Genomic DNA, 24645 nt, shown 5'->3' with positions numbered 1-24645 from the left:
GTTTGAGCTGGCATATGCACAGAGGAGCCTACTGCTCCCCCAGTGCAGGACTTCAAAGCACTCTAGGAGTGCACCCAGCCAGCCCCAATACACTAAATCCTGTCTGGAAGGTGGTTACACCTCCCTGTGACAGGATGCCTATTGTTGGGCCTCCTCCACTGCGAGTTTCAGTCAGCAGCAGGAGGGCAGCCCAGTGTCTGTGCTGGTGGCATCCATTTTGTGATGCCAGGGCTCTTTCAGATTTCTACCTTGTTTCCACAGTAGGTACATGTCTTGCCCTCTAGAAGGGTGGGATCATACTCCCACACCAGTTACTGGTGTGGGGGTATGATTCCAAGTTGTTTGACACCAAACACGACATGTTTTGATGCAGCCCTTCCAAAGTTAGCATTTACCGCGAGGTTATAATACACTTGAGTATATGGTTTAACCGCATCCACAAACAGCCACAGAGAATAGACTCTGAGGGCTGCAGAGGGGCCCTGCTCAGGCAGAGGCACCCCCTCACATGTAAACCAAGCACCCTGCCCTCAGGATTGATAGGGTCTGCCTTAGGGGTGACTGATAGGTTTATATGTGTGTGTAATGTGAGATATAGGGGACCTATACCTCAGTGAGGAGTGCTAACACTACCTCACCCAGGCTGCAATAGCAGGCCTGTGGTGTCAGATTTAGTTTGCTTCCCAGGGGTGGCATAATACATGCTTCAGCCCCTGGTAGGCCTGTGAAGTACCTATGCCCTTGGTACCTAAGGTACCATATACTAGGGGCTCATAAGGTACCACAGTATCCCATCACTAGTGCATCTAATATGCACTCCAAGTTGTTTTGAGAGAACAGAGAGACTGGGGCCCTGATTAGCAGGGACCCAGCCAGACTATAGCCAGAAACCAGTGTAAACATCAGAAAAAAAGTGGGGGCAATAAGTGCAGATCCTACTCTCGAACAACACATGACCAGACATTAAGAAATAAAAATAAAATCATTTCCCAACTAAGTTCCGTAAACAGACTGCTGTAGAAATATATCTATACACCATTAAACATATACATTCGTCATTCAAAAGTTGGAGATGATACAGGGCCGGCCTACACTTCCTGATACTTAAAAATCTTAAGGGGATAATAAAATCCCTCCTCGGTTTAGTGTAGTCTACAGAAGAACAAAAAGTGCAACATGTTCTGAGTTGAATTCGTCACACGGGCATGATTCAGCATCACAGTAGACTTTACTAGCAGAAGAGACCAAGAAATATGCGATGCTGAACCTAAATCAAATGCGGTCACACATTCTTGACTGATGAAAAATAGGAGAGATAGGGTTCTACACACGAGGAAGGTACTAGAGGCAAATATTCCAAAACTCTTTTTCCCAGTCTCCCGATGCTAATATCCCCTTTCAACTGAGTTTTTGAAACCATGGCAATTTGTTCAGGGTTATAAAAACAACCCACCATCCCCACTGTTTCCAGCTGCCTTTTTATGTAATTAACCCCTTCAGCGCGGCGCGGATTACCGCGCCGTGCTGAAGGTTCGTTGCGCGGGCGGGGCTGTGACGGAGCGGTTCCGTCATACGCACAGCGCGGCCGATGCGCAAGACGGAACCGCTCCGTCATGCACATCGAAAGGGTTAAACCATGGTATCGTTTTTTTTTAGAGTTTTCTATAGTGCTAACTAGACCCGAGACATCGAGTATCAGAGCGCTTTACATAGCGCCAGATTCGTTACAGAAGGACATATTAATTTTTGTTAGGCAAGGGGAGATTAAGTGATTTGCCCAGAATCACAGGATGTTGAGCATCGTTGCCGAGACTCGAACCCGGTTCCCCAGCTTCGAGGTCGACCGCTCTAGCCATAAGTCTATATCCCCTCCTTCTTCTGCATATGATCAAGGCTGAAGCAGTCCAGTATTATTGCACGATTGAGGGCCGGCTCATCTTTTGCCCATACCGAGTGCCATTGCAAAGTTGGAGCAATTTGTATGCGGTGACTTAAAGGAATCAGACCAAGTTCATTATGAAAACAATTATTTGGAGACTACTTGGGACTGCTAGTAATCGTCCAGGGAAATTGTTCTCCACAGCCTGGAGCCGAGACTGATTGCAAAAACCCCACACTCCGGCCCCATACAAAGTTACAGAGCATGAGCGAGCCTTATAGACGTTAATTATTGAATCAATCGGTCTAGATCCTAATTTTTTGAAACTACTAACCCTTATTTAAACTAAATAGTGCCACATACCTTTCTGGTGAAATGGATTACCTAAGTATGAAAAGTTGAGACATAAGACAACCAGTCATTACTAATAAAACCTGATTTTAAAACGGGGTGGTATTTCCTACCACCATGCTTTAAGACTTGGCCGTATTGGCCTTTAGACCCAAATCAGACATAAAATCATTAATTCTAGTGACAAGCATTTGCAGGCCGACACCGGTTCTAAACATAAACACACCATCATCGGCATAGAGTAGTGCTGGCAGATTTCTGGTGCCTATCTTGGGGACCTCAACATGCCCTTGGTTAATAGAACTTTCTAAGTCATTCATGTAAAGACAGAACAAAAAAGGGGCAAGCACACACCCTTGACGTACCCCACGGTTCATTTTGATGGGAGGGGTGAGTTTCCGATCTGCCCCATGCCTGACCCTCCCAGTCAATATGTCAATGCCCAGATTAAGCATTTTTTCCCCATAGTTTCCCTCTCTCCACCCAATCAAAAATGCTGATGTAAGGTCTATAAAACCCAAATAGAGGGAACCATTCTTGACTATTGTGTACTTGCTTATGACCAGGAGGAGGTTGAGACACTGCTCAACAGTTCCTAGTCCCCTCCTGAAGCCATACTGTTCATCAGTGGTTTTCCCACTTTCTGTTACCCAAGTTTCCAGGCGATCTAAAATGACCCTGCCCATCAATTTACATTTGCAATCAATTAACTAAATTGGGCGGTAGCACTTCGGGTCAGACCTGTCCCCATTTTTAAAGATGGATACAATGATCACAGTTGCCTAGATTTTGGTGGGGGGCCCTGGGAAGCTATACAGCTTAAAATATTAGTCAACAGTGGGAGCCTAAGAACAGGATTGACCAGAAAAAGGTCAGCAGGTACGCCATATGGGCTAGAGGCCTTGTTCTTTATGGTTTGATTTAAGGCTTTTTAACTTCCTCAAAAGTTGGAGGTGCCAGCTCTAGAGACCCCAGACCACTTTGCTTGTCGCTATGTTTGAAAGTGGAATAGTGCTCACCCTCATTGCTGTATAAGCTAGAGAAATGTTGAACCCATGCGTCGGGCATCATTGTTGCATCAATGCTACTATTGTGGGAGCTGTGAAAAAAAGTTGAATTGACAGTTTTTCAAATGCAGTTTGGGAAAAGTAACCACCCTTCCGTCTTTTTCTCTGGTCCCGGCTATGGGCTTTCATAATAGAACCCTCAGGCCGGTAACACTCCCCCATGACACACTATCAATCCTAGCACACTCGCACATGCACAAACCACAAGATGTCGGTGTTCAGGATTCTGGATTTATTGTGAGCAGCGTAACGTTTTAGGTGAATGGACCTGAAGGTGCGCTTCATGCATCACAGGCATAAAGGCCTATTACTATAATTCACTTACACAGTATGCTGCCACCACTGTGCTCCACGCAGTAGTCCTCATTCACTATGAGGATGGTCTTGGTGTGCCCCTCCTGGTTCAGAACAAGGTCTAGAACCAATCCCTGTCAAAGACCGCGCCTAGATCCACCCACGTATACAGGGTTAGTGTGTGACATAACCAAAAACCAGAATCACAGGAATATGCAGTTTGGGCGCACAGAGCAGTGGTCACCACTGTAGATCTTGCAGGGGACATCCTTGTCCCAGCAGTGAATTTAGAGACCAAATGAAGGTCCTGAAAGTGAATATAGCCAGCACTGGAGGGAGGGAATTAGGTACATAAATGCAGATCTAGAGACGGCAGGAGGCAAGAAGCATGGATGTCATTTAGAGGTTGCCTCTGTGACTCCTGGCGCTTCCTTTGCGCACCCTGGTCTCATACCTGGCAAAATCAATGCCTTGAACACAGCTGCAGCCCATCCTTATGGAAGTCGGTTGGGGCTCCCGCTCTTTGGTTTCGGTCGATTTTGTAATTCAGTAATGGTGAATAGTATAACATTATTCACTGCTGGCGTAATAAAAATGGAGTATAAGTTGCTGGAATATCACCATCTCTTGCTGCTCAGGTAAGTAAAAAAATGCTTTTAAATGAATATTGTGTGCATGCTTGAGTGTTTATATGAGAGTATGTGTGGAGACGTGAAAGTGAAGGTCAAAGGGTGTGTGATGTCACTTCCGCTATCCCTGGCATTTTGGTGAATTTTTGTCCATCCGTGAAGGTGACTATAGGCCGCATGAAGGAAGAAAGAAATGAAAGCTGTGAAGGTCAGGCTACAGACCACGAAAGGGAAGGAATGCAGAGACCACTGGACTAAAGAAATGAAGGCCGTGAAAGTAAACAGAGAGGCCATGGGACAAAAAGAATGAAGGCTGTGAAAGTAAGTAGGGAATCTATGGGAGGAAAGGAATGAAGGCCGTGAAAGTGAACAGAGAGGCCATTGGATGATGGGAATGAAGGCCATGAAAGTGAATAGGGAGTCTATGGGAGGAAAGGAATGAAGGCCATGAAAGTGAATAAAGAGGCCATGGGATGAAAGGTATGAAGGCCGTGAAAGTGAATAGGGAGTGTATGGGAGGAAAGGAATGAAGGCTGTGAAAGTGAGTAAAGAGGCCTAGGAATTGCTGATATACATCTATCCCCAAGATCGAAACGTTGTAGTGTTTTAAATAAGAATGACCAATCGACTCGGTCAAACGCCTTGGCGGCATCGAATGTCATAACCGCCAAGGGAACTTTATATGTCTGCGCCAGATCGATTGCCCCAATAAGATCGTAAGTTAATTGGCTCAACTGCCTCCCTTTCATGAAGCCCTTTTAGTCCTGATGGATAAGTGGATCTAACACTTTATTTAATCTTTTTGTGATAATCTGCGAATAAATTTTATGGTCAGAGTTTAAAAGTGATATTGGGCGATATGATTCGCACTCACGTGGATTTTTGTTGGGTTTTAGGAGGACTATGATAATTGCTTCATCCCATGAAGAAGGAGTATTGTCTCCATTTAAAAAAGATGCATTAAATAACTGAAGGAGAACTGGGGCTAATTCATCTTTAAGTATATTATAAATCTCATTGGGAATGGAATCGGGGCCGGCAGCTTTACCTTTTTTTAGCGAGTTTATTGGCGCATTAAGAAAGTCTTTATCTTCTTGTTGGAGTAATGGGAGGTCTAAGCCCCTCAAGTATTCCTCCGTACTTCCCAAGTCCAGGTTACCCTCACCACCGTATAGACTTTCAAAAAAATGGACAAAGGAATCCTCAATTTCCGATTCTTCTGTGACTATGAGTCCGTTTTTATGGGACCGTATATCTTTTATCATATTTCTCGACTGGTCTGTTTTTGTTTTCCAGGCGAGAAGCTTGCCACACCCCTCCCCATATTCGTGGTGAGCTAATTTGCTGGCCTCCCATTTCTTTTTTAATATAGCTTCTAGGTGGTTATTCAAATTACACTTGGCTAGTTTTATGCTATTTAGGGTATTCTCGTTATGTTCGTCTAACTCAAGGATTTCATACAATTTATGTAGGTCCGTTTCTAACTTCCCTGTTACCTCTTTTTGCTTCTTGGCTTGATTACAGTTAATGCTTAGTAAGATCCCTCTCAAAAAGGCTTTATATGCACCCCACACTGATTGGATTGCTGCAGAATTTAAATTACTTTCAAAAAATTCATTGGTATCTATTTTTAATTTTTGAATAATAGATTGTTCCGACAATAATATTCTGTTTATGGTACATCTTCGGGATGATTGAATCTTATATAAAGCTGTTTTGATCGTGACTGCAGAATGATCTGACATATGTTGGGGGGCGTGAGATACAAGGAGCGTATTACGAAAAAAAGTTGTATTTACTAAAAAAAAATCAATCCTTGATCTGTGACCACATTTTTTGTTGTGAAAAGTGAACTTACTACCTTTCGTTTTAGATTTAGCCAGCATCTCGCTCCATATGTCTATTAAATTTATATCCACCATTAGTTGTCTTACGGCTCTTCTCATTTTCACTGTGGCAGATACAGCTCTAGAAGAGGTCGAGTCTCTACCTGGATTTAAGACTAAGTTAAAATCCACTCCTAAAATTATATCATCATCAACTTCTAGTAGATGGGGTATCAATGTGTAAAGGGGATTCGGATCGTCCCAATTGGGGCCATAGTAACTTGCGAGTGACATGCCATGGCCGTTTATTTTTATTTTTGCAACCGCCCATCTACCTGCGGGATCCACTACACTTTCTTTCAGCACAGCCGATGCTGATTTTTTGATTAGGATTGCAGAACCTTTAGAGGTATAAGGTTGGTTTGTGCATATGCAGTGTTCGATCCACCTGTGCTGCTTTGTGATTAGCTCCCACTCTTCCCTCAGTAGGTGGGATTCTTGGATAAGAAAAATCTTACAGTCAGACATTCTTAAATATTCCAGTATCTTGCTTCTCCTTCTGGGTACCCTTAAACCATTTACATTCCATGTCATTATTTCTATATCATAATTCCTCATCCTTAACTACATTCTAGGTTACATTTTTCTGAATTTTGATTAGGATAGAGATAGTCTGAATGAATTTTGGAGATTGCTACTTCGTCTGAGGACTTTTTTTTTTGTTTTTTTTCCCATATGCTCCCCACCCAGTGCAAAATAAATGAAGGCTGTGAAAGTGAATAAAGAGGCCATGGGATGAAAGGAATGAAGGCCGTGAAAGTGAATAGGGAATCTATGGGAGGAAAGGAATGAAGGCCGTGAAAGTGAATAGGGAGTCTATGGGAGGAAAGGAATGAAGGCTGTGAAAGTGAATAGGGAATCTATGGGAGGAAAGGAATGAAGGCCGTGAAAGTGAATAGGGAGTCTATGGGAGGAAAGGAATGAAGGCTGTGAAAGTGAATAGGGAATCTATGGGAGGAAAGGAATGAAGGCCGTGAAAGTGAATAGGGAGTCTATGGGAGGAAAGGAATGAAGGCTGTGAAAGTGAATAGGGAGTCTATGGGAGGAAAGGAATGAAGGCCATGAAAGTGAATAAAGAGGCCATGTGATGAAAGGAATGAAGGCTGTGAAAGTGAATAAAGGGGCCAATTGATGAAAGGAATGAAGGCTGTAAAAGTGAACAGAGAGGCCATTGGATGATGGGAATGAAGGCGATGAAAGTGAATAGAAAGACCATGGGACAGAAGGAATGAAGGCCGTGAAAGTAACAGGCCATGAAACGATAAGAATGAAGGCTGTTAAATGTGAATAGAAAGACCAGGGGACAGAAGGAATGGAGAGGCCATGAAAATGAATGGAGAGGCCATGGGACAGAAGGAATGAAGGCCGTTAAAGTGAATGGAGAGGCCATGGGACAGAAGGAATGAAGGCCGTGAAAGTGAATGGAGAGGCCATGGGACAGAAGGAATGAAGGCCGTGAAAGTGAATGGAGAGGCCATGGGACAGAAGGAATGAAGGCCGTGAAAGTGAATGGAGAGGCCATGGGACAGAAGGAATGAAGGCCGTGAAAGTAACAGGCCATGTAACGATAACAAAGAAGGCTGTTAAATGTGAATAGAAAGACCATGGGACAGAAGGAATGGAGAGGCCATGAAAATGAATGGAGAGGCCATGGGACAGAAGGAATGAAGGCCGTTAAAGTGAATGGAGAGGCCATGGGACAGAAGGAATGAAGGCCGTGAAAGTGAATGGAGAGGCCATTGGATGAAAGGAATGAAGGCCGTGAAAATGAATGGAGAGGCCATGGGTCAGAAGGAATGAAGGCCGTGAAAGTGAATGGAGAGGCCATTAGATGAAAGGAATGAAGGCCGTGAAAGTGAATGGAGAGGCCATGGGACAGAAGGAATGAAGGCCGTGAAAGTGAATAGGGAGTCTATGGGAGGAAAGGAATGAAGGCTGTGAAAGTGAATAGGGAATCTATGGGAGGAAAGGAATGAAGGCCGTGAAAGTGAATAGGGAGTCTATGGGAGGAAAGGAATGAAGGCTGTGAAAGTGAATAGGGAGTCTATGGGAGGAAAGGAATGAAGGCCATGAAAGTGAATAAAGAGGCCATGTGATGAAAGGAATGAAGGCTGTGAAAGTGAATAAAGGGGCCAATTGATGAAAGGAATGAAGGCTGTAAAAGTGAACAGAGAGGCCATTGGATGATGGGAATGAAGGCGATGAAAGTGAATAGAAAGACCATGGGACAGAAGGAATGAAGGCCGTGAAAGTAACAGGCCATGAAACGATAAGAATGAAGGCTGTTAAATGTGAATAGAAAGACCAGGGGACAGAAGGAATGGAGAGGCCATGAAAATGAATGGAGAGGCCATGGGACAGAAGGAATGAAGGCCGTTAAAGTGAATGGAGAGGCCATGGGACAGAAGGAATGAAGGCCGTGAAAGTGAATGGAGAGGCCATGGGACAGAAGGAATGAAGGCCGTGAAAGTGAATGGAGAGGCCATGGGACAGAAGGAATGAAGGCCGTGAAAGTGAATGGAGAGGCCATGGGACAGAAGGAATGAAGGCCGTGAAAGTAACAGGCCATGTAACGATAACAAAGAAGGCTGTTAAATGTGAATAGAAAGACCATGGGACAGAAGGAATGGAGAGGCCATGAAAATGAATGGAGAGGCCATGGGACAGAAGGAATGAAGGCCGTTAAAGTGAATGGAGAGGCCATGGGACAGAAGGAATGAAGGCCGTGAAAGTGAATGGAGAGGCCATTGGATGAAAGGAATGAAGGCCGTGAAAATGAATGGAGAGGCCATGGGTCAGAAGGAATGAAGGCCGTGAAAGTGAATGGAGAGGCCATTAGATGAAAGGAATGAAGGCCGTGAAAGTGAATGGAGAGGCCATGGGACAGAAGGAATGAAGGCCGTGAAAGTGAATGGAGAGGCCATTAGATGAAAGGAATGAAGGCCGTGAAAGTGAATGGAGAGGCCATGGGATGAAAGGAATGAAGGCCGTAAAAGTGAATGGAGAGGCCATGGGATGAAAGGAATGAAGGCCGTAAAAGTGAATGGAGAGGCCATGGGATGAAAGGAATGAAGGCCGTAAAAGTGAATGGAGAGGCCATGGGTCAGAAGGAATGAAGGCCGAGCTAGTGAATAGACATGCCATGGCACATAAGGAATGAAGGCTGCAAAGTTGCATAACACAGGAGGGTAGAAATGAAGTGCATAAAGGTGCATATAGGCCATAGGAGAGAAGTAATGAAGGTCTTGAAGGTGCATAGAGACCACAGGAGAGAAGTAATGAAGGTCTTGAAGGTGCATGGAGACCACAGGAGAGAAGTAAAGAAGGTCTTGAAGGTGCATGGACACCACAGGAAGGAAGTAATGAAGGTCTTGGAGGTGCATAGAGACCACAGGAGAGAAGTAATGAAGGTCTTGAAGGTGCGTAGAGACCACAGGAGAGAAGTAATGATGGTCTTGAAGGTGCATAGAGACCACAGGAAGGAAGTAATGAAGGTCTTGGAGGTGCATATAGGCCATAGGAGGGAAGTAATGAAGGTCTTGAAGGTGCATAGAGACCACAGGAAGGAAGTAATGAAGGTCTTGGAGGTGCATATAGGCCATAGGAGGGAAGTAATGAAGGTCTTGAAGGTGCATAGAGACCACAGGAAGGAAGTAATGAAGGTCTTGAAGGTACATAGAGACCACAGGAGAGAAGTAGTGAAGGTCTTGAAGGTGCATAGAGACCGAAGGAAGTAATGAAGGTCAAAAACTGTAACATGAAGATAGGGATTCTAGGGGTAAGGAGAGGAGGCAAGAGTGTGAGCATAGACACTATGAAGAGAACGAAGGGAGAGAGAAGTATTTGTATGGACACCACCATTATGTTTGCACATAGACCTTAGAAGGAAGAAGGGATATAGTTTAAGGATTGAAAATGATGACCACTTCTGGTGTCCCACAAGGGCGCACCCACTGACGTCTACTCTTCTCTCTCTACAGATTGTGAGCTGCCGCAGCACCGGTCTACACCCCAAGCTCAGGCCCTGGTCCTGCAAACCTGCCCCTAGATCTGGGAGGTGATGTCGAGAACTCCTCACTGGGCCCTTTGGAGCCTTCCCTGTGGGCTCGCTGTGGGACCCACTCTCACTCAGGATAATGCCCTGGGAGTCTGGTGTGTTGGCGAGGCCCTTTCCATAGGGACTCTCTTCGGGCCACTGAAGATGGACGATGGAGCCTCAGAGACGCAGGCGGTAAGCCATTGTAGGTTTTGTGCCCTAAGGAAAGCAGCATCCCCAGTACTTTTATTCTGTGCGTGGGCCTCCTAAGGTAGTGAGTCTGGCACCTGCTCTGGCCCCAACATGTCCCCTGAGTCTGGTATGTGTTAGGCCTCTACAATGCAGTGTGAGCTTGGTATGTGTTAGGGGCCTCTGTAATCTAATGTGAGCTCGTTAGGATCCTGGTATGTGTTATGACCACAATCATATATTCTTAATCCAGTTTTGGTTATGAGCACAGTAATGAGAACTGAACCCAGTACATGCTGTGACTGTACTCATTGGTACTCTAGAGCAGACAGTGGTGCTTGGCAGTATCGCGGGGGATATTGCGATAAACCACTCGTGTGCAGGGACCTTCATTACTATTGTACTCTGATTGGACAAACATTTTCTCCCTTGCGGCACCCGGGTCTCTCTAGGTAGTGAGGGTGAGTATTTGAGACTTGTCTCATGAGGTAGTAGCCGGATTTAAACTCCGAGTAAACCTAGAGGAACTCACTCTTCAGTCACAGCTATGGTATTAACAAAATGTATTCACATATAGGAAATATGAGGCAGTTAACATGATTATCTACACACAAACCAGCTTCTGGGCTTGGTTGCGATATGATTCCCAACAGAGCACAGGAAACTAACTCTAATGCCTGTGGACAATCCCATCGAGGGTTTGGGAAGGTAGGAAGATCTCGGTGGTGCTCAGCCTTTGTGTTATTGCTTCCCAAAGACCTCGAACAATGGAAAAAAGGTCTAGGACAGAATTCGAGGGGCCCTCCAGCACAAGGGCGGTAGGAGTGAGGTGGTAACCAGGGCCGGCTCTAGGGCGGTGCGATCGGTGCCACCGCACCGGGCGCTTACTTGGAGTGGGGGCGCCATGTTCATCGCTTTGAAAGCACCTGATGCCCCGTACTTTGTCCCCGAAATAAAAATGACAACTCCAGTGATTAATGTTCTTCCTGGAGAGAGTCCGGAGCTTTGCCTAGTGAACGTTTTGACTGATCAGAGGGCAGAGGGTTAAAATGCCTGTTGCAAAGAACGTTTCCCATTAACATCACACAGTGCATATAATATAAATAGGTCAATGGGTTACCGGTTTTGTCAGAGATCCTTTTCTTACTTGCAGTTTGTAAGTTAAAATCTTAATATAGCGCAGTGATCTATTAACTGCCATCAAAGAGCTGCATGCAAACTGCAAGGAAAATATTAGAGCTATATATTTTTTGCCCAGACTTTCGTTGTCCTAATATTGCAAAAGGGGTTCATTTGGGTAGAAATCAATTCTTATTATTAAAGAAAACCCCTAACTATGGTGTTACATTTTGCGTTACATTTTAAATTCTGAATTTGTGCTTTTCCTGCCCAAGGACTCTTAAACTATACTGCCTACCAGTTTGGATGACATGTGACTCCTACCCCTTGTAGCCTCTATCTTATGTAACATTTCCTATATACTGATTTTCACAGCGATGATTGTGTCTGTGCAATGCGTGTGTGATGTAAAGTTTTCTGACATCTTAAACTGGCATGAGTGGCACTATAAAACGAAATGAATCTAAGAGACAGTGGTTTTGGAGACTTGAGGGGCACTGTCAAATGGTGGTAGTGAGGGAATCTGTGGTGGAGGTGGTCATTGGGAGGGCGCCAACAAACATTATCGCACAGGGCGCCACTAGTGCTAAAGCCGGCCCTGGTGGTAATAGGGGCACAAAGCAGTGGATTGAAGCCCAGCAGCATAGAATCAGCCACAAAATGCCATCAGCACAAAACTAGTTTAAACTCCCAAAACGCACCTCCTAGAAGTGGACAAGATTTCGCACCGCCAATAGGCCGCCGAAGTACTCCTCTAAAGTCCGTGTTCCAGTGTACAGTAAACATGGCTGGTGGTTCATGACGAGTGAGCTCTGGGCACAGCAGACTGGTTCTTGTTTCTAGAGTCCAACATGGAGGCCTGGTGCTGGGAAAGGGAGAAAGGAGGGCCCTAAGCAGACTGTTGGTTTACTTGATCTGTGGTGTTGAAACAAGGCTCTTAGAGGAATGCATATGGGAGCTAGAAGCAGAAGGTGGGAAAGCTGCTATGGGCTGTATGCGATGCTGTCACATGTGCTGCGACAAAGGCAGACATGCCCCATCCTGCACCACATGCAACATGTCTTTATAAAGGGTACCTGTGAGCAGTGTGGTGCTTTTTTTGTTTTTATAAACTTTATTTTCATTTGCTTATCAACAAGAACAAACTACGTCTACACTTTAAGCAGACGTGAGCTGTACTAATAACCGGACAACAGTCAGGCAAACGAGGCAAGTATTATTGCTAATCGACATACCTGGCAGGAAGTAGGCCCTAAGGGATAACTGACGGCAGGTTGTCTAGGTGTTTGATCAGCCTACAGGGTCCTCAGCATGAATGGCATACGTGTAGTAACAGCCCACATGGTGTAAATGGGAGGGGGTTCATGAGGCCGTCCAGCGGGAAATGCAGGTCACCAAATCAAACAGGTACATCAGATTCCAAAGTCAGAAAGTAATCGCGAGATGGCTGACATATATCTTTGGGCCGTGAAGCTGGGTTGTGATGTGGTGTATATTTCGCTAGTCATGTCGCAGTAAACCAGTGGTACAGAGTTTGCTGCCTCAGAGTAATGCCTGCCCTCGTTTCACAAGCAGTAGTACAATGTCAGAAAATCTACATATACCTGTTGTGACATCCTTGACATAACTAAGGAGGCCAGTAAAGGACTAGGTGTGAGTACTATTCCAATCATGGTAGATATCAGAAAGAGGATTTTTGTCCAGTACTTCTGTACTTGGGGGCAGTTCCAGCACAGGTGTGCAAAAGTGGCATCATTCGCTCAGCACTTTGGGCATTGGGAGGACCGTGTGCGATTAATTCTAGCCTGGCCCCAAGGTGTGGTGTTTACACGGTGGAGAAACTTATAGTGCAAGAGCCTGTGCCTATGATTAGGGGAAACCCGCTTTGTTCTAATTTGGTAGGGGCTGTCCCAGATCCCACTCACATGGTGCCTTGATCTGACCGTCATTCCCTGGCTTCATGGCAACACAATCCGATACAGTCTGGAGACCAGCCGCCCCTTATCTGTAGCAGTAATAACTAACGTCTTCTGAGTGGAGTCGTCCGGCACCAATGGGTAGAAGGGTATTCTAGCATGAAGCTTGTTGTGTAGGCGCTGAAGTATAAAATGATCCATGTGTGTGGTGTCACCAAAATGGGTAGTATCTGAGTCTCCAATCGTGGGCAAGTTGTGGGCCAGTAGAGTGCACTGGACCAACTTTTCTTCTGTGAGAGGAAGCCAGGGGTTATGAGGTAAATGAAGGGCAGGTGAGTACAGAATGCCACTCCCAAGATGGTGGCAAAGTTTCCTTCATGCCCAGCTAGTGGTGGACAACATCTGGACATCGGAGGGGTCGAGTGGTATGCCTTTTGGGAATATAGAGAGTAGGGGGGCATGTCTCAGTTGGTCCTGCTCAGGGCTCACATAGTGCCTACATAATACCAGTAATATGCAAATCGACATTGTGCTGCAAGGTAATACAACTGCCAGAGAGTTCCACCCAAACAAGCTGGATCAAAAGGTTCCTTATGGTAGCAAAGAAGCTGTTGGGCAGTGGAATTGGAATGTTCAGAAATAAATATATAAAACTAGGGAGGACTACTACCTTAATGATGGCAACGCGGCCCACCATGGATAAGGGCAACTTGATCCACCGCTCAATCTGTGTGCTCAGCTTATCCATGGCTGACCCATAGCTCACCAGATCACCATATATTTTTGGCTATGTAGTAAAACTCCCAGATATTTGGTAGATTCCTCACTCCAAGACAACAGGTTCTATAATATTCCTGGCGTTGCAACGAGGAAAGAGTTCCAATTTGGCCAAGTTGATGTAAGGCCGGAAAGGCAACGGTAACAAATAACTTGCCAGATGAGGGGAGCGAGATTATCTGCAGGGTGACGCACCAAAAGCAGAATGTCATCTGCATACATGGACACCAACAAACAGCCAGGACCGAACTAGAAGCCGTGGTGGAGATGTTGCTCTTGATGTGCCGAACCAGGGGGTTCATGGCGATTATAAAAATTAGCGGCTACAGGGGGAACCTTTGATGAGTACCCCTTGACACCAGTAATGGATTAGTGAGGGAGCCATTGACCCTCAGTTGAGCCACTGGGTGTGAGTAGAGTAACATGTTAAGAGCAGTCTATCCGTGGGGCGTACCTAATTAATCCAACAGCGCCATCAGAAAAGACCATCTTAAGGAATCAAATGCCTTTTCGACATCTAGCAAAGTGGCCACCGTTAGGACGTAAGGTGATATCTGATTCAGCACCGCGAAGATCTTCAGTAGATTTATGGAAGTGGACCTATGAGGGACAAAGCTGGTTTGTATTGGCGATATAAGCTGTTCCATCAGTAGAGCCAGCCTTGTTGTGATGACCTTGGCCAGAATTGTATTGTCCAGGTAAAGTAACGAAAGTGGACGATATGAGGAGCACAGGTGAGGTGCTTTACCCCACTTCAGAAGCTGCGTGATCACAGTCTTGCGTAGTGTGGGTGGGCAAACCCGGTCTCGAGGGTCTTGGCATACCCCTCCAGGAGATGTGGGGCAAGCACGTGTTTATGCGCCTTATAAAATGCTCCCACGAGCCCCTCTAGCCCTGGGGCCTTGGCTCCATCAAGGGCATCTATTGCAGGAAATATTTCTTCACTAAAGAAGGGTTCGCTCAAAACCGGTCTCTGTCCCTCTGTAATCCAGACCTTAGCGATCCCAGCAAGGTAGTCACCAATTTTAGCGGCGTTACTCGTTGTTTGGGAGGAGTATAGGCTGTTGTAGTAACGTGAGTTTTGTGATTATACTCTCATTTTCTGTCAGCAGTCCTCTCACCTTTGTCCGCAGCTCAGTGATGTGCCCTTCGTGTCTATTGGGGGCTCAGTAGTCAAGCTAAGGTACGGCCCCGGTGTTCTCCCTCCCCGTATCCTCGTGCACATGCATATTTCCCTAGCTGTCTCCCTGTCTGATAAGTCCTTCACCAGGATCTATCTAATTCTCGCGGCGCAGTTGGGAGTCCTCTCGACCAATACCAAGCAGTTCGGTCTCTGTGCGGGAGAGGTGGGTGTGAATATCACGCAGCACTCCGGCATGTTTCAAGATGCACACCTTGCAATTATAAACATTATATGCGTTCCATAGAGTGGCCTGCCTGGTGACTGAGCTGGTATTAAGATGAAGTATTTGATGATAGTCACAGAGTTCCTTACGAAAAACCTCGTCATGGAGGGCAGTGCCGGAAAAGCACCAATGTCATTCCAGGCCTCCTCCATACGGTATCCTCAATCGCATCCTAATCGAGGAATGGTCGGACAACATGTGATGGAGGGGTGTCACATTGCTGCAGTATGAAAAGTAGCTATTGTCCCCCTGAGACGATTCAAACGTAGATCGATCACGGGGCGAGAGGTGTGTTTCTTATAGAAATGCTATTTTAACACTGTTAGAGATGGGATATCTAGTTGGCTGGGGTATGCATCTAAGCCAGGCAGAACCCACCACACTAGTCAGGGCAAGTAAGTTACACACAAAACATTTTGTTTAGATTTTTTTTTAATGAGTTTTAAATAGCGCTGGCTAGACCCGAAGGTATCACAGCACTTTACATAGGGAAAAAGCGAGTTGCAAGTTACAAGATTTAACATAAATTACAGAATGATTACGCAGTCAAGACAGGAGTGACTAGCAAACACAAAAGTCAAGAGGGGGTTCACAGGGGGGAGACAGTAGCAGGGGAAAAACGACGAGACATATGTCCGAAGTCTGGCTGGATAGGTGACGGTCATAGCGGTGCACCGTAGCCAATCTTCCCTATAGCGGTCAGTGCCGCTCCACTGGGAATCAGCCATGTGGTTCGGGTTCTGCCGGATTTAGAATGAAGATCATGAAGTGACCGAAAGTCTTGTGTCCAGAAACGGGAGGGTGGAGGTGATGAGGATGGCATGTTGGGAAGGAGTATGTAGCTCGGCTGCCATCTTACAGTAGCTTCACTCCAGCATGTTGCTCCTCTACTAAACGGTGGGCGCCAGGATAACCTGTATTCACCTTCTGGTAGCTTGGCACGGAGCAGTCAGGCTTATAATCAGAGGCAATGCAAAAAGCATTTGTGCATCACACTCACACTAGTAATAAAATGAATACACCACAAGAGACTCCACACAGGATTATATGAAAAATATGCTTCTGTATTATACATATCACAATCCAATACAACGTGAATCATAAATGTTTTGTACCTTATGCATGGACAATCCGTTCTCTGCACATCATGAATAAATTATGGGTATTTTTCATATTATGTCAAAACAAAGAGAGAGGGAGGGAATTCTTACTCCACTATTGTTCCCCAAGGGTAAACAAATAAACAACAAAAGAGTGAAGCTGAGTCGAAGAAGGCTAAGACATGGAATCACTCATGTTTTGTAGAAGGGTCCTCACTCACCAACCTAGTTGGTGACATGCTTCATCATAGGACCCCCACCAGAGAGGCCGAGTGCCTCCCCGGTGTGCTACGACGCCTGATTACAGCGGAGCAGGATTTTGTGAGAGTTGGGTGCAAGCGATGGTGCAATAAGTGATGTTAAAATAGCCTATACTACTCATTATTTTTTTTTTTTAATAATAGGGTAGTATGACTAGAGTAAAAATAGTGCATGGTGGAAGTTATAACTGATTAGATTGGTCCGTTACATCCGTATTTATAAAACAATGGGTCGACATGTTTCAGCCTCTGTATGCAATTGGCGAGGCTTTCCTCAGGACCGTGGACCATGGCGGTATGCGCATGCTAAGGCGCATCCTGACCTATGGTGCAAATTAGAACCGGTCTACTCACGGTTCTTACACTAGAACGCCTTCAGTGCTTCTGAAAGCACAATCCATCTGTAAAACAAAAATTCACAGTGACAAGACATCAACATACAACCACAGCGCTACAACATACATGGTGGTTTCCAACATGCAACGAAGCTTATTGACATATGTGTTATGTTGTATGTTGATGTCTTGTCACTGTGAATTTTTGTTTTACAGATTGTGCTTTCAGAAGCACTGAAGGCGTTCTAGTGTAAGAACCGTGAGTAGACCGGTTCTAATTTGGGCCATAGGTCAGGATGCGCCTTAGCGTGCGCATACCGCCATGGTCCACGGTCCTGAGGAAAGCCTCGCCAATTGCATATAGAGGCTGAAACATGTCGACCCATTATTTTATAAAAAAAGGATGTAACGGACCAATCTAATCAGTTATAACTTCCACCATGCACTATTTTTACTCTAGTCATACTACCCTATTATTAAAAAAAAAAATAATGAGTAGTATAGGCTATGTTAACATCACTTATTGCACCATCACTTGCACCCAACACTCACAAAATCCGGCTCTGCTGTAATCAGGCGTCGTAGCACACCGGGGAGGCACTCGGCATCTCTGGTGGGGGCCCTACGATGAAGAATGTCACCAACTAGGTTGGTGAGTGAGGACCCTTCTACAAAACAAGAGTGATTCCATGTCTTAGCCTTCTTCAACTCGGCTTCACTCTTTTGTTGTTTATTTATTTCTCATACTAGGCATGAATCATAAATCTCTTGCACATGATGCCATTTAGAGTAGGAACACTAACAAATCATGAAAATATAACCAAAGGGCTCGAAAGCATTGGGCCCTCTATTATCCTAGTTATGGTAATTTCTGTGGCCTTCTATAGAAACAGGCCTCATATGTAGGGTGCAAAAGTACTGGCGCAGTTATTACAGCCTTTACGGTGACTAAGAAATAGTCAGCACCAGAACTATGCCAATGGCGGTGGGAACTCTGTGGCCGAACAAAACAAGGGCAGGCGCTACCTCCAAGTGTTGTATGGGTGGCGCTGGTGGGGGGCTAGTGTACTTTCCACGGAGGCAATACCACACCTCTCTCCGTGTCTGCTATATCCTAGGGGTAGGCAATGCCCCCAGGAACTTTGCAAGGTAAGGAGGGGGGCACATGGTTTGACCTTTGCAGGACCTCGCTGGGTATCTTGCTACGACACGCCCCCACGCGGTGAGGTACTGCCAACCAGGACTCCGCCGCCACTGGAGAACGTGGGTCCCTCTCGCGCACGCCCAACCAGAGATCAGTCAAACAAAGACGGCTCTCTGCACTCACCACAAAGCACGGGCCCCAGCTTGCAATCAGGCCGCGCTGTCTTCCACAGCACGGCGTGATTGTGTTGGCAATCAGGACGCATTGTCCTCCACAGCGCTACTCCTACTGCTTTCGCTACTCCTTTCTGATCAGGAATTACCCCTTGAAGTTATAGAAGGGAATTACCAATGCTAGCCTATCAGAGGAGTAGGCCTCACAGAGGTGAGAAACAAAATAGGCTGTTTGTCAGTACCAGGACATTCCACACAATAAAGGCACATGTCCTATCTTTTAATTACACACCACCCTGCCCTTGGGGCTACCTAGGGCCTAGCTTATGGGTGACCTGTATGTAATAAAAGGGGAGTTTAAGGCTTGGAAAGTAGTTTTTGAATGCTATGTCAATGTGGCAGTAAACTGCACACACATGCCCTGCAGTGGCAGATCTGAGACAGGTTTGAAAGGCTACGTCCGAGGGTGGCACAAGCAATGCTCCAGCCCCACTAGTAGCATTTAATTTACAGGCTCTGGGTATAACAGATGTAAACCAAACATACCACATGCACTTTAACACTGATTAGCAGTGGTAAAGGGCCCAGAGTCCTAAAGCCAACAAAAAGGTCAGTAAAAATGGCTGAGGAAGGCAAAAAGTTTGGGTAGAACCCTGCAGAGAGGGCCAGGTCCAACAAACACCATGCTGTGTCAGATAAGCATGGACTTGTTTGCTCCTGCGAGGGGTTGTTAAGGCTCCTAATGTTCCATGTCAAGTATGTGAGCTCCATCACCCGTAACCTCCCCTAACCATGGGATCGCCATTATCTAAGCGTGCACACAGTCGGACTTGCACATGTTCAATTAAAAAAGTCGTCCATCTGTGTCTGGGCACTGTGTTCCAGGCTGCACGTTTGCGGTCAAGCAATTGTGGCTACTGACTTGACAATGCGGACTACTTCAGCTTTTGTGGCACTGGAAGTTAGCCAACTTGACTCTTGGAGTTCACCTGTTCTGTCTGGGGCTCGGGGACGACTTTTCCACCAGCAGAAGACTGTCTTGTGGCCAGCATCTGTTAATGGTCACTGGAAAACTTGAGCAACAGAGTGTCAACTTTTTAAAGTTGCCTTTTTCTCAAATGTTACAGTAAATTAGACTTGGGCATCACGTTAGGTCTAATGTAGCGATTATTTTGATACCTTGAAGTTCCAACTTGAATAGTCCCATTTAGGGGTTAGCACAGCTGAGTTGTCAACGAGTAACATCGTACTTTTTTAATATACAGCACCCTGCCTAAGGGCTCCATAGGCCTGCCAGCCTTAGGGGTGTCTTTTATAATATACATATTTATATTAATAAAAAGGAAAGTCTGGACTTTGTCAGTTTCTTAGGTGGTCAAGTCAGATTAGCAGCGTGAAATCTGCTCTGGCAGCCAGCAGTGGCAGGCGGGGGTCATGCTTTGCTTTGTTACTCATTGTGACACAATAAGTGCTGCACTCCACGGGGGCACTTTAACCTACAGGCCCCGGGTCTCCCGGTACCATACACTAGGGACTTAGAAGTAAGACAACTTATGCCGATTGTGGGTGAACATACAAGTCCCACACGTTGTAAAGGTCCGGACACTGAGGCATATTTGTCAGGACTCCGTGCACCTTCGGAGTTGAAAGCCAGCAGCATTAGTCCAAAGCTGTAGAGGTGGTCTTGTAAAAGGAGGCATCTCCTTGCACGTTTGCTCCATTTGAGAAGAGCGTGGCCACTCGCCTCATTGATCGGTCTGCCAGTATGTCCAGGTTTCCCTCGACGCCAAGGCTTTTCTCTCGCTCACGTTTGTGGGCGTGGATTTTACCACCCTTTGCATGGTGAACAGAACACTTTTCTAGTTCTGCTCCACAATTTCTGTAGCATAAGCTTTAAAAGTGCAGATCATCTTGAGCTCTTGGCTTTGCGTGGATGAACCTTTAAGTCCCTTCTTTGTCATCGACGAGCTTGTCCCCACCTTGTGGACTCTACGTTAGACCCCTCCTCAGAATCCGATCGCACTGGTTTCAAAATGGCCGGAAGAGTTTATTATATTCTGGGTAAGAAGCTTCTTCTGCCGGTTGCCCGCGCCAGTCTAATGAAACCTTAGAGTGTAAGAGCACTTTAGGGATACAGACACAGACTGCTGTTTGTATAGTGTGAACTTGAAGCCAAAGTACACATACTAGAACATGTAATTGGAACAGTGATAAACGCCACACAAAGCATTGCACTTATCCACGTTAAATGATACAATACTTCTAATTAGATTAGATGATTGCAATTTGAGAGATAGTATTGCATGGTTTGCTTCTGAGATGACAAAGGCAGGATGTGAATCCAGGTCTCCAAACCCCAAACTAAGCAACTTAGTTCCTCGAGCATGTGCCCTCCTCCCTGAGGTATTTAACTTCCTCCTTTAGATAGTGGAGGCCAAGCTCCAGGTCCTTTCCCAACCTAGGAAAAATAGATTAACTAGACCCCACGAAGAGGTAAGATGTAAAGAGAGTAGCAAACCAGAATGAGATGAACTGTTGCATTGGATTTAGGGGAACGTCCTAAGAGAAAGGTGTGTTATTGGCTGCTGCAGAAGGCTGATGCAAGAAGACCTTAGACCAACTCGGTGATGCCGCCCATGTGCCGCATGGTCCAAGTGTAGATGCATTTTCAAAGCTAAGCCTTGGCAAACAAGGTTCGGCGCCTAGTGGAGTCCGCAGAGAGTGGCCCAGCCTTGAACCCGCTTGGCAGCTACTGGTGGTGAAAGCCCTCATGACGGAGGAGGCGGGAGGTACTGGAAACCAAGCGGATCCCAGTCTGAAGCCTGTGGTGCCTCCGGGATGGTTGTCGTTGTGAATGCCCAGACTCTCAGAACAGATGGTTGCCGGGACCTGTCGGCCATGCTCAGTGGCATCTTAGCGGCATACTAGGTCCCGGGCAAAGCAGTGCACTGGGCTCTACGCAAACACTCACAGGATTAGAAATGCAAATTGTCTGTGCATAGATTAGCATGGGATCCCCTATTCTCGTAGCCGCCCCCCCCCCCCCCTCCACCTCCGGGCAACTGCCCAGCATGCCCATGCCTTTAGACGTCACTGGTCGTGCTGCAACCATCTTGGCTTGACGAGGTGCTGTCTGTGGTGCTGATCGTGCATCAAACAGGCCGTCATTTCCTGAAGATTCCCGTCAGTCCTTGGTTAAATCCGCTTAGCAGGTTAAAGTTTTAGCTAGCATTAGCGTTGAGTGTCATAAATAGTTTAGTTCTTACACTATTCAGGGGAATACCTGTTGTGATTGTGTAATGAAGAGTCTGTTCTCCAGAAGTCTTGATGTCAAAGGTTTATTTGACACAACAGCCAGTAATACAGCACAGCACCAACGTTACTCCGTTGCTCTATCTCCAACTGGAATGAGTGAACATCATCAAGTACATCACTCCATTCCATTACATGGAGAGCATTCCAATGTTCTAAATACAGATCACAACACATTCCTAGCCCAAGGAATACCTGGCACTAATCTCCCTGAAGTGTGCCACTCACCTGCCCTCTTTTCGTCAGAGTTGAAGCAAATCCTATGACGGATGCTTTCTTTCTCTTTGAAATACCCCAAAAACAGAGAGCTTCCCATCTTTTCCCCAACTCTCTCCTTTGAGCTTCTTGGAATCGGTTCCACGAATTCTGTTATTCTGTGACAAGATCCCTCCTAGAAAAGGCTGCTCCCCCCCCCTTGTATCTTACTAGCTCTGCACCAAGTGAACAAAGGGCAGTGACGGCTCCTCCACTATGGCGGAGGAGAGTCGCCCCACTGCTTTTAGCAGTGGAAATGAAGGAACAATGATAATAACTTGTCTTTATTATCATTTTATTCACTCCTGCGTCTTTGCGGGGTGGGGCTGCTCTGCTCCAGAGCAGGGGAAGAAGTGGGGTCAGTCTGTAAAGTGCGCATGGTTGACTGGCCTTCTCGAGCCGGCCAAACACTCACGCGCACTTTGCATGCTACCCGCCACGCTGCATTACAGCCTGCGTGGAGAACATGCCCAGGGCCCCATTCCCCATCTGAGCCCCGAACCACGGCACACAGACCAATCACAACGCTGCAATGCTGCCTTCTGATGGGTATGGGGGGGGGCCTGCCTGCTCCCTCTTCCGGATGGAGCGGAGGGACGACACGGAGAGACGCGAAGGGGTACGTTTTCTTATTTTTAATCCCTCCGCGAAACCCCCACACCACTGATCCGTGCCAGCCACTACTGACAGAGCCCAGCCTCCTAGGGGATTTCCAAGAGTTGTGCAAACCCCCTTTTAGGGAATGACTGACAAGCACATATATGGGCCTGGTTGGAGAAGAGCAATGCCATAAAACGCTGCATGCTTTTTAATTGTAATAAGGACATTTATTATGGCTGAATGTGCTGCAAGTTTAACTTTTTCACAGTTTTCACACCCACCGTATTGTACATTTGTTCAGACTTCGAAGTAAAGAACAGCTATGAACTATGGCCCTGTCTTCCAGTTTAAATACTCTGGGATGCCTTCAATAGGTCAGGAATTGTATTCTTTCATTTTTGGCCAGAACCTTTTCTAGCTACGAGTCATGATCAGTTTAATACAATCTGTGTTTACTCCACAATAGGACTACAGCAATATAATCTGGGGCCCCAAAATAGGACTACAGTAATATAATCTGGGGCCCCAAAATAGGACTGCAGCAATATAATCTGGAGCCCCAAAATAGAACTGCAGTGATTATAATCTGGGGCCCCAAAATAGAACTACATGTCACGATGCAGCGAAACAGACTGAAAAACGATTCTGCGAGTGTACGATTGCACTCTAAAAGACAGTGTCCTTGGAAATACCCGCTCTGGAGAAGATTGACTCCCACTTGGAAGACATCGCTTAGATCCATTCTGCTTGGATTGCGATTCCCTTCCACTTCCAGTTAAATTCTGTAGATCATTTCCTGGAAGAGTACTCGGTCTAGTTGTTATAGTCGCGAGACTCTTCACAGGTCTCAATGCGCATGCGCGAGGTTCGCGCAGCGCACTTCAACTGTTGAATCTCAAGAAAACGGTTGCCTTATCTTTCAGAGGCCCGTTCCTTCAGAGAAAATCTTTTGAGAGAGTTATCTTCGTGGGTTCCAGGTTCCTTTTTTCAAAGGAAAGTATTCACAGTACAGTTTGTGTGGCACGGAAAATATTATCTCACGTGCTTTCTGGTATTTATTATTTTTTCAGTTAAAATTCAGTCAGCAAGTCGACAGTTTTGACGAGAGAATCTTTGTAGTGAATTCAGAAGGAGATTCTACGTCACCAGCAATATTTCGGAGAAGCGTCTCTGTGAAGAGAGACCTTCTCCTCAGTCAAGTAAGAGTGTTGTTTTTTCCATCTAAAAGCATATGCAAGCAAAAGAGAAGAAATATTCTGCTGAAGTACAAGTTAGAACTTATTGATTCTGAATAGCTCTCAATGAGAGAGTTTTGAACTGTGAAGTGACTTCAGACTAATATCAAGGGCGAGCAGCGAAGTATTTTCTTCAACCGTGTTATGGATTGTACACTATTAAGATAAGAGGCATTAAGCTAATTTTTTCTACAATAATTTAATCCTGAATAAAGACATTGAGATTTCAGCCCTTTCACCTGTGGTGCACACAAGTTCACGAAGTAAAACCACGAGTGAGATTAAAAGACCTACAGCCTCTTAAAGCTGATCAAGTAATCAATAGACAAACAAGCATAGAGAGTGGCTTAGTTCTCCGACACTAAAGGTAAAAGTAGTTCTAGCGAAGAAAGCTTAAAACTATCTTTAGAGTTAGGGAAGACTTAATTTGTGTGTTATGTTTTTTAGGAGTCTTCATAAGAACAGAAGATACCATTAGCAGATCCAGTGTCCGGAGGCAGTCTCTCTTTTGTTTGTCTTCCACTTCCCCTTTCCCCCTTGGCTAAGTCCAGAGGCAGTTGTATATTCCATCTGTCACTGGCTTGGATGAGAGGGAGTTGAGGACCTGTCATCTGCTCCTGGGGAAGTCGCTCCATTGATCTGACAGATTGAAGTGCCCAAAAAAACCCTCATTTTTGAGGGT

At 45.8% G+C, this 24645-nt stretch overlaps 1 protein-coding gene across 3 annotated transcripts in view; it reads left to right on the top strand.

Annotated features, from left to right (window-relative positions):
- Nucleotides 1-24645, top strand: part of ZNF408 (zinc finger protein 408) — a 130449-nt gene that overhangs the window by 49512 nt on the left and 56292 nt on the right. The window contains exon 2 of one of the 3 annotated variants that reach the window (XM_085646658.1): nucleotides 10087-10337. In XM_085646658.1, coding sequence (XP_085502784.1) covers nucleotides 10167-10337 — 171 coding nt within the window. In that variant the 5' untranslated portion in view covers nucleotides 10087-10166. Of the gene's footprint in view, nucleotides 1-9962; nucleotides 10338-24645 lie in introns of those variants that run through there. The other 2 variants (XM_085646659.1, XM_085646661.1) reach the window with 2 other exon arrangements.

Source organism: Triturus cristatus, chromosome 3_1 (assembly GCF_964204655.1).
Source record: "Triturus cristatus chromosome 3_1, aTriCri1.1, whole genome shotgun sequence".
NCBI classification, from domain to species: Eukaryota; Metazoa; Chordata; class Amphibia; order Caudata; family Salamandridae; genus Triturus; species Triturus cristatus.
Note: the sequence above shows the minus strand (reverse complement) of the source record. Positions and strands in the feature narration are given on the sequence as shown.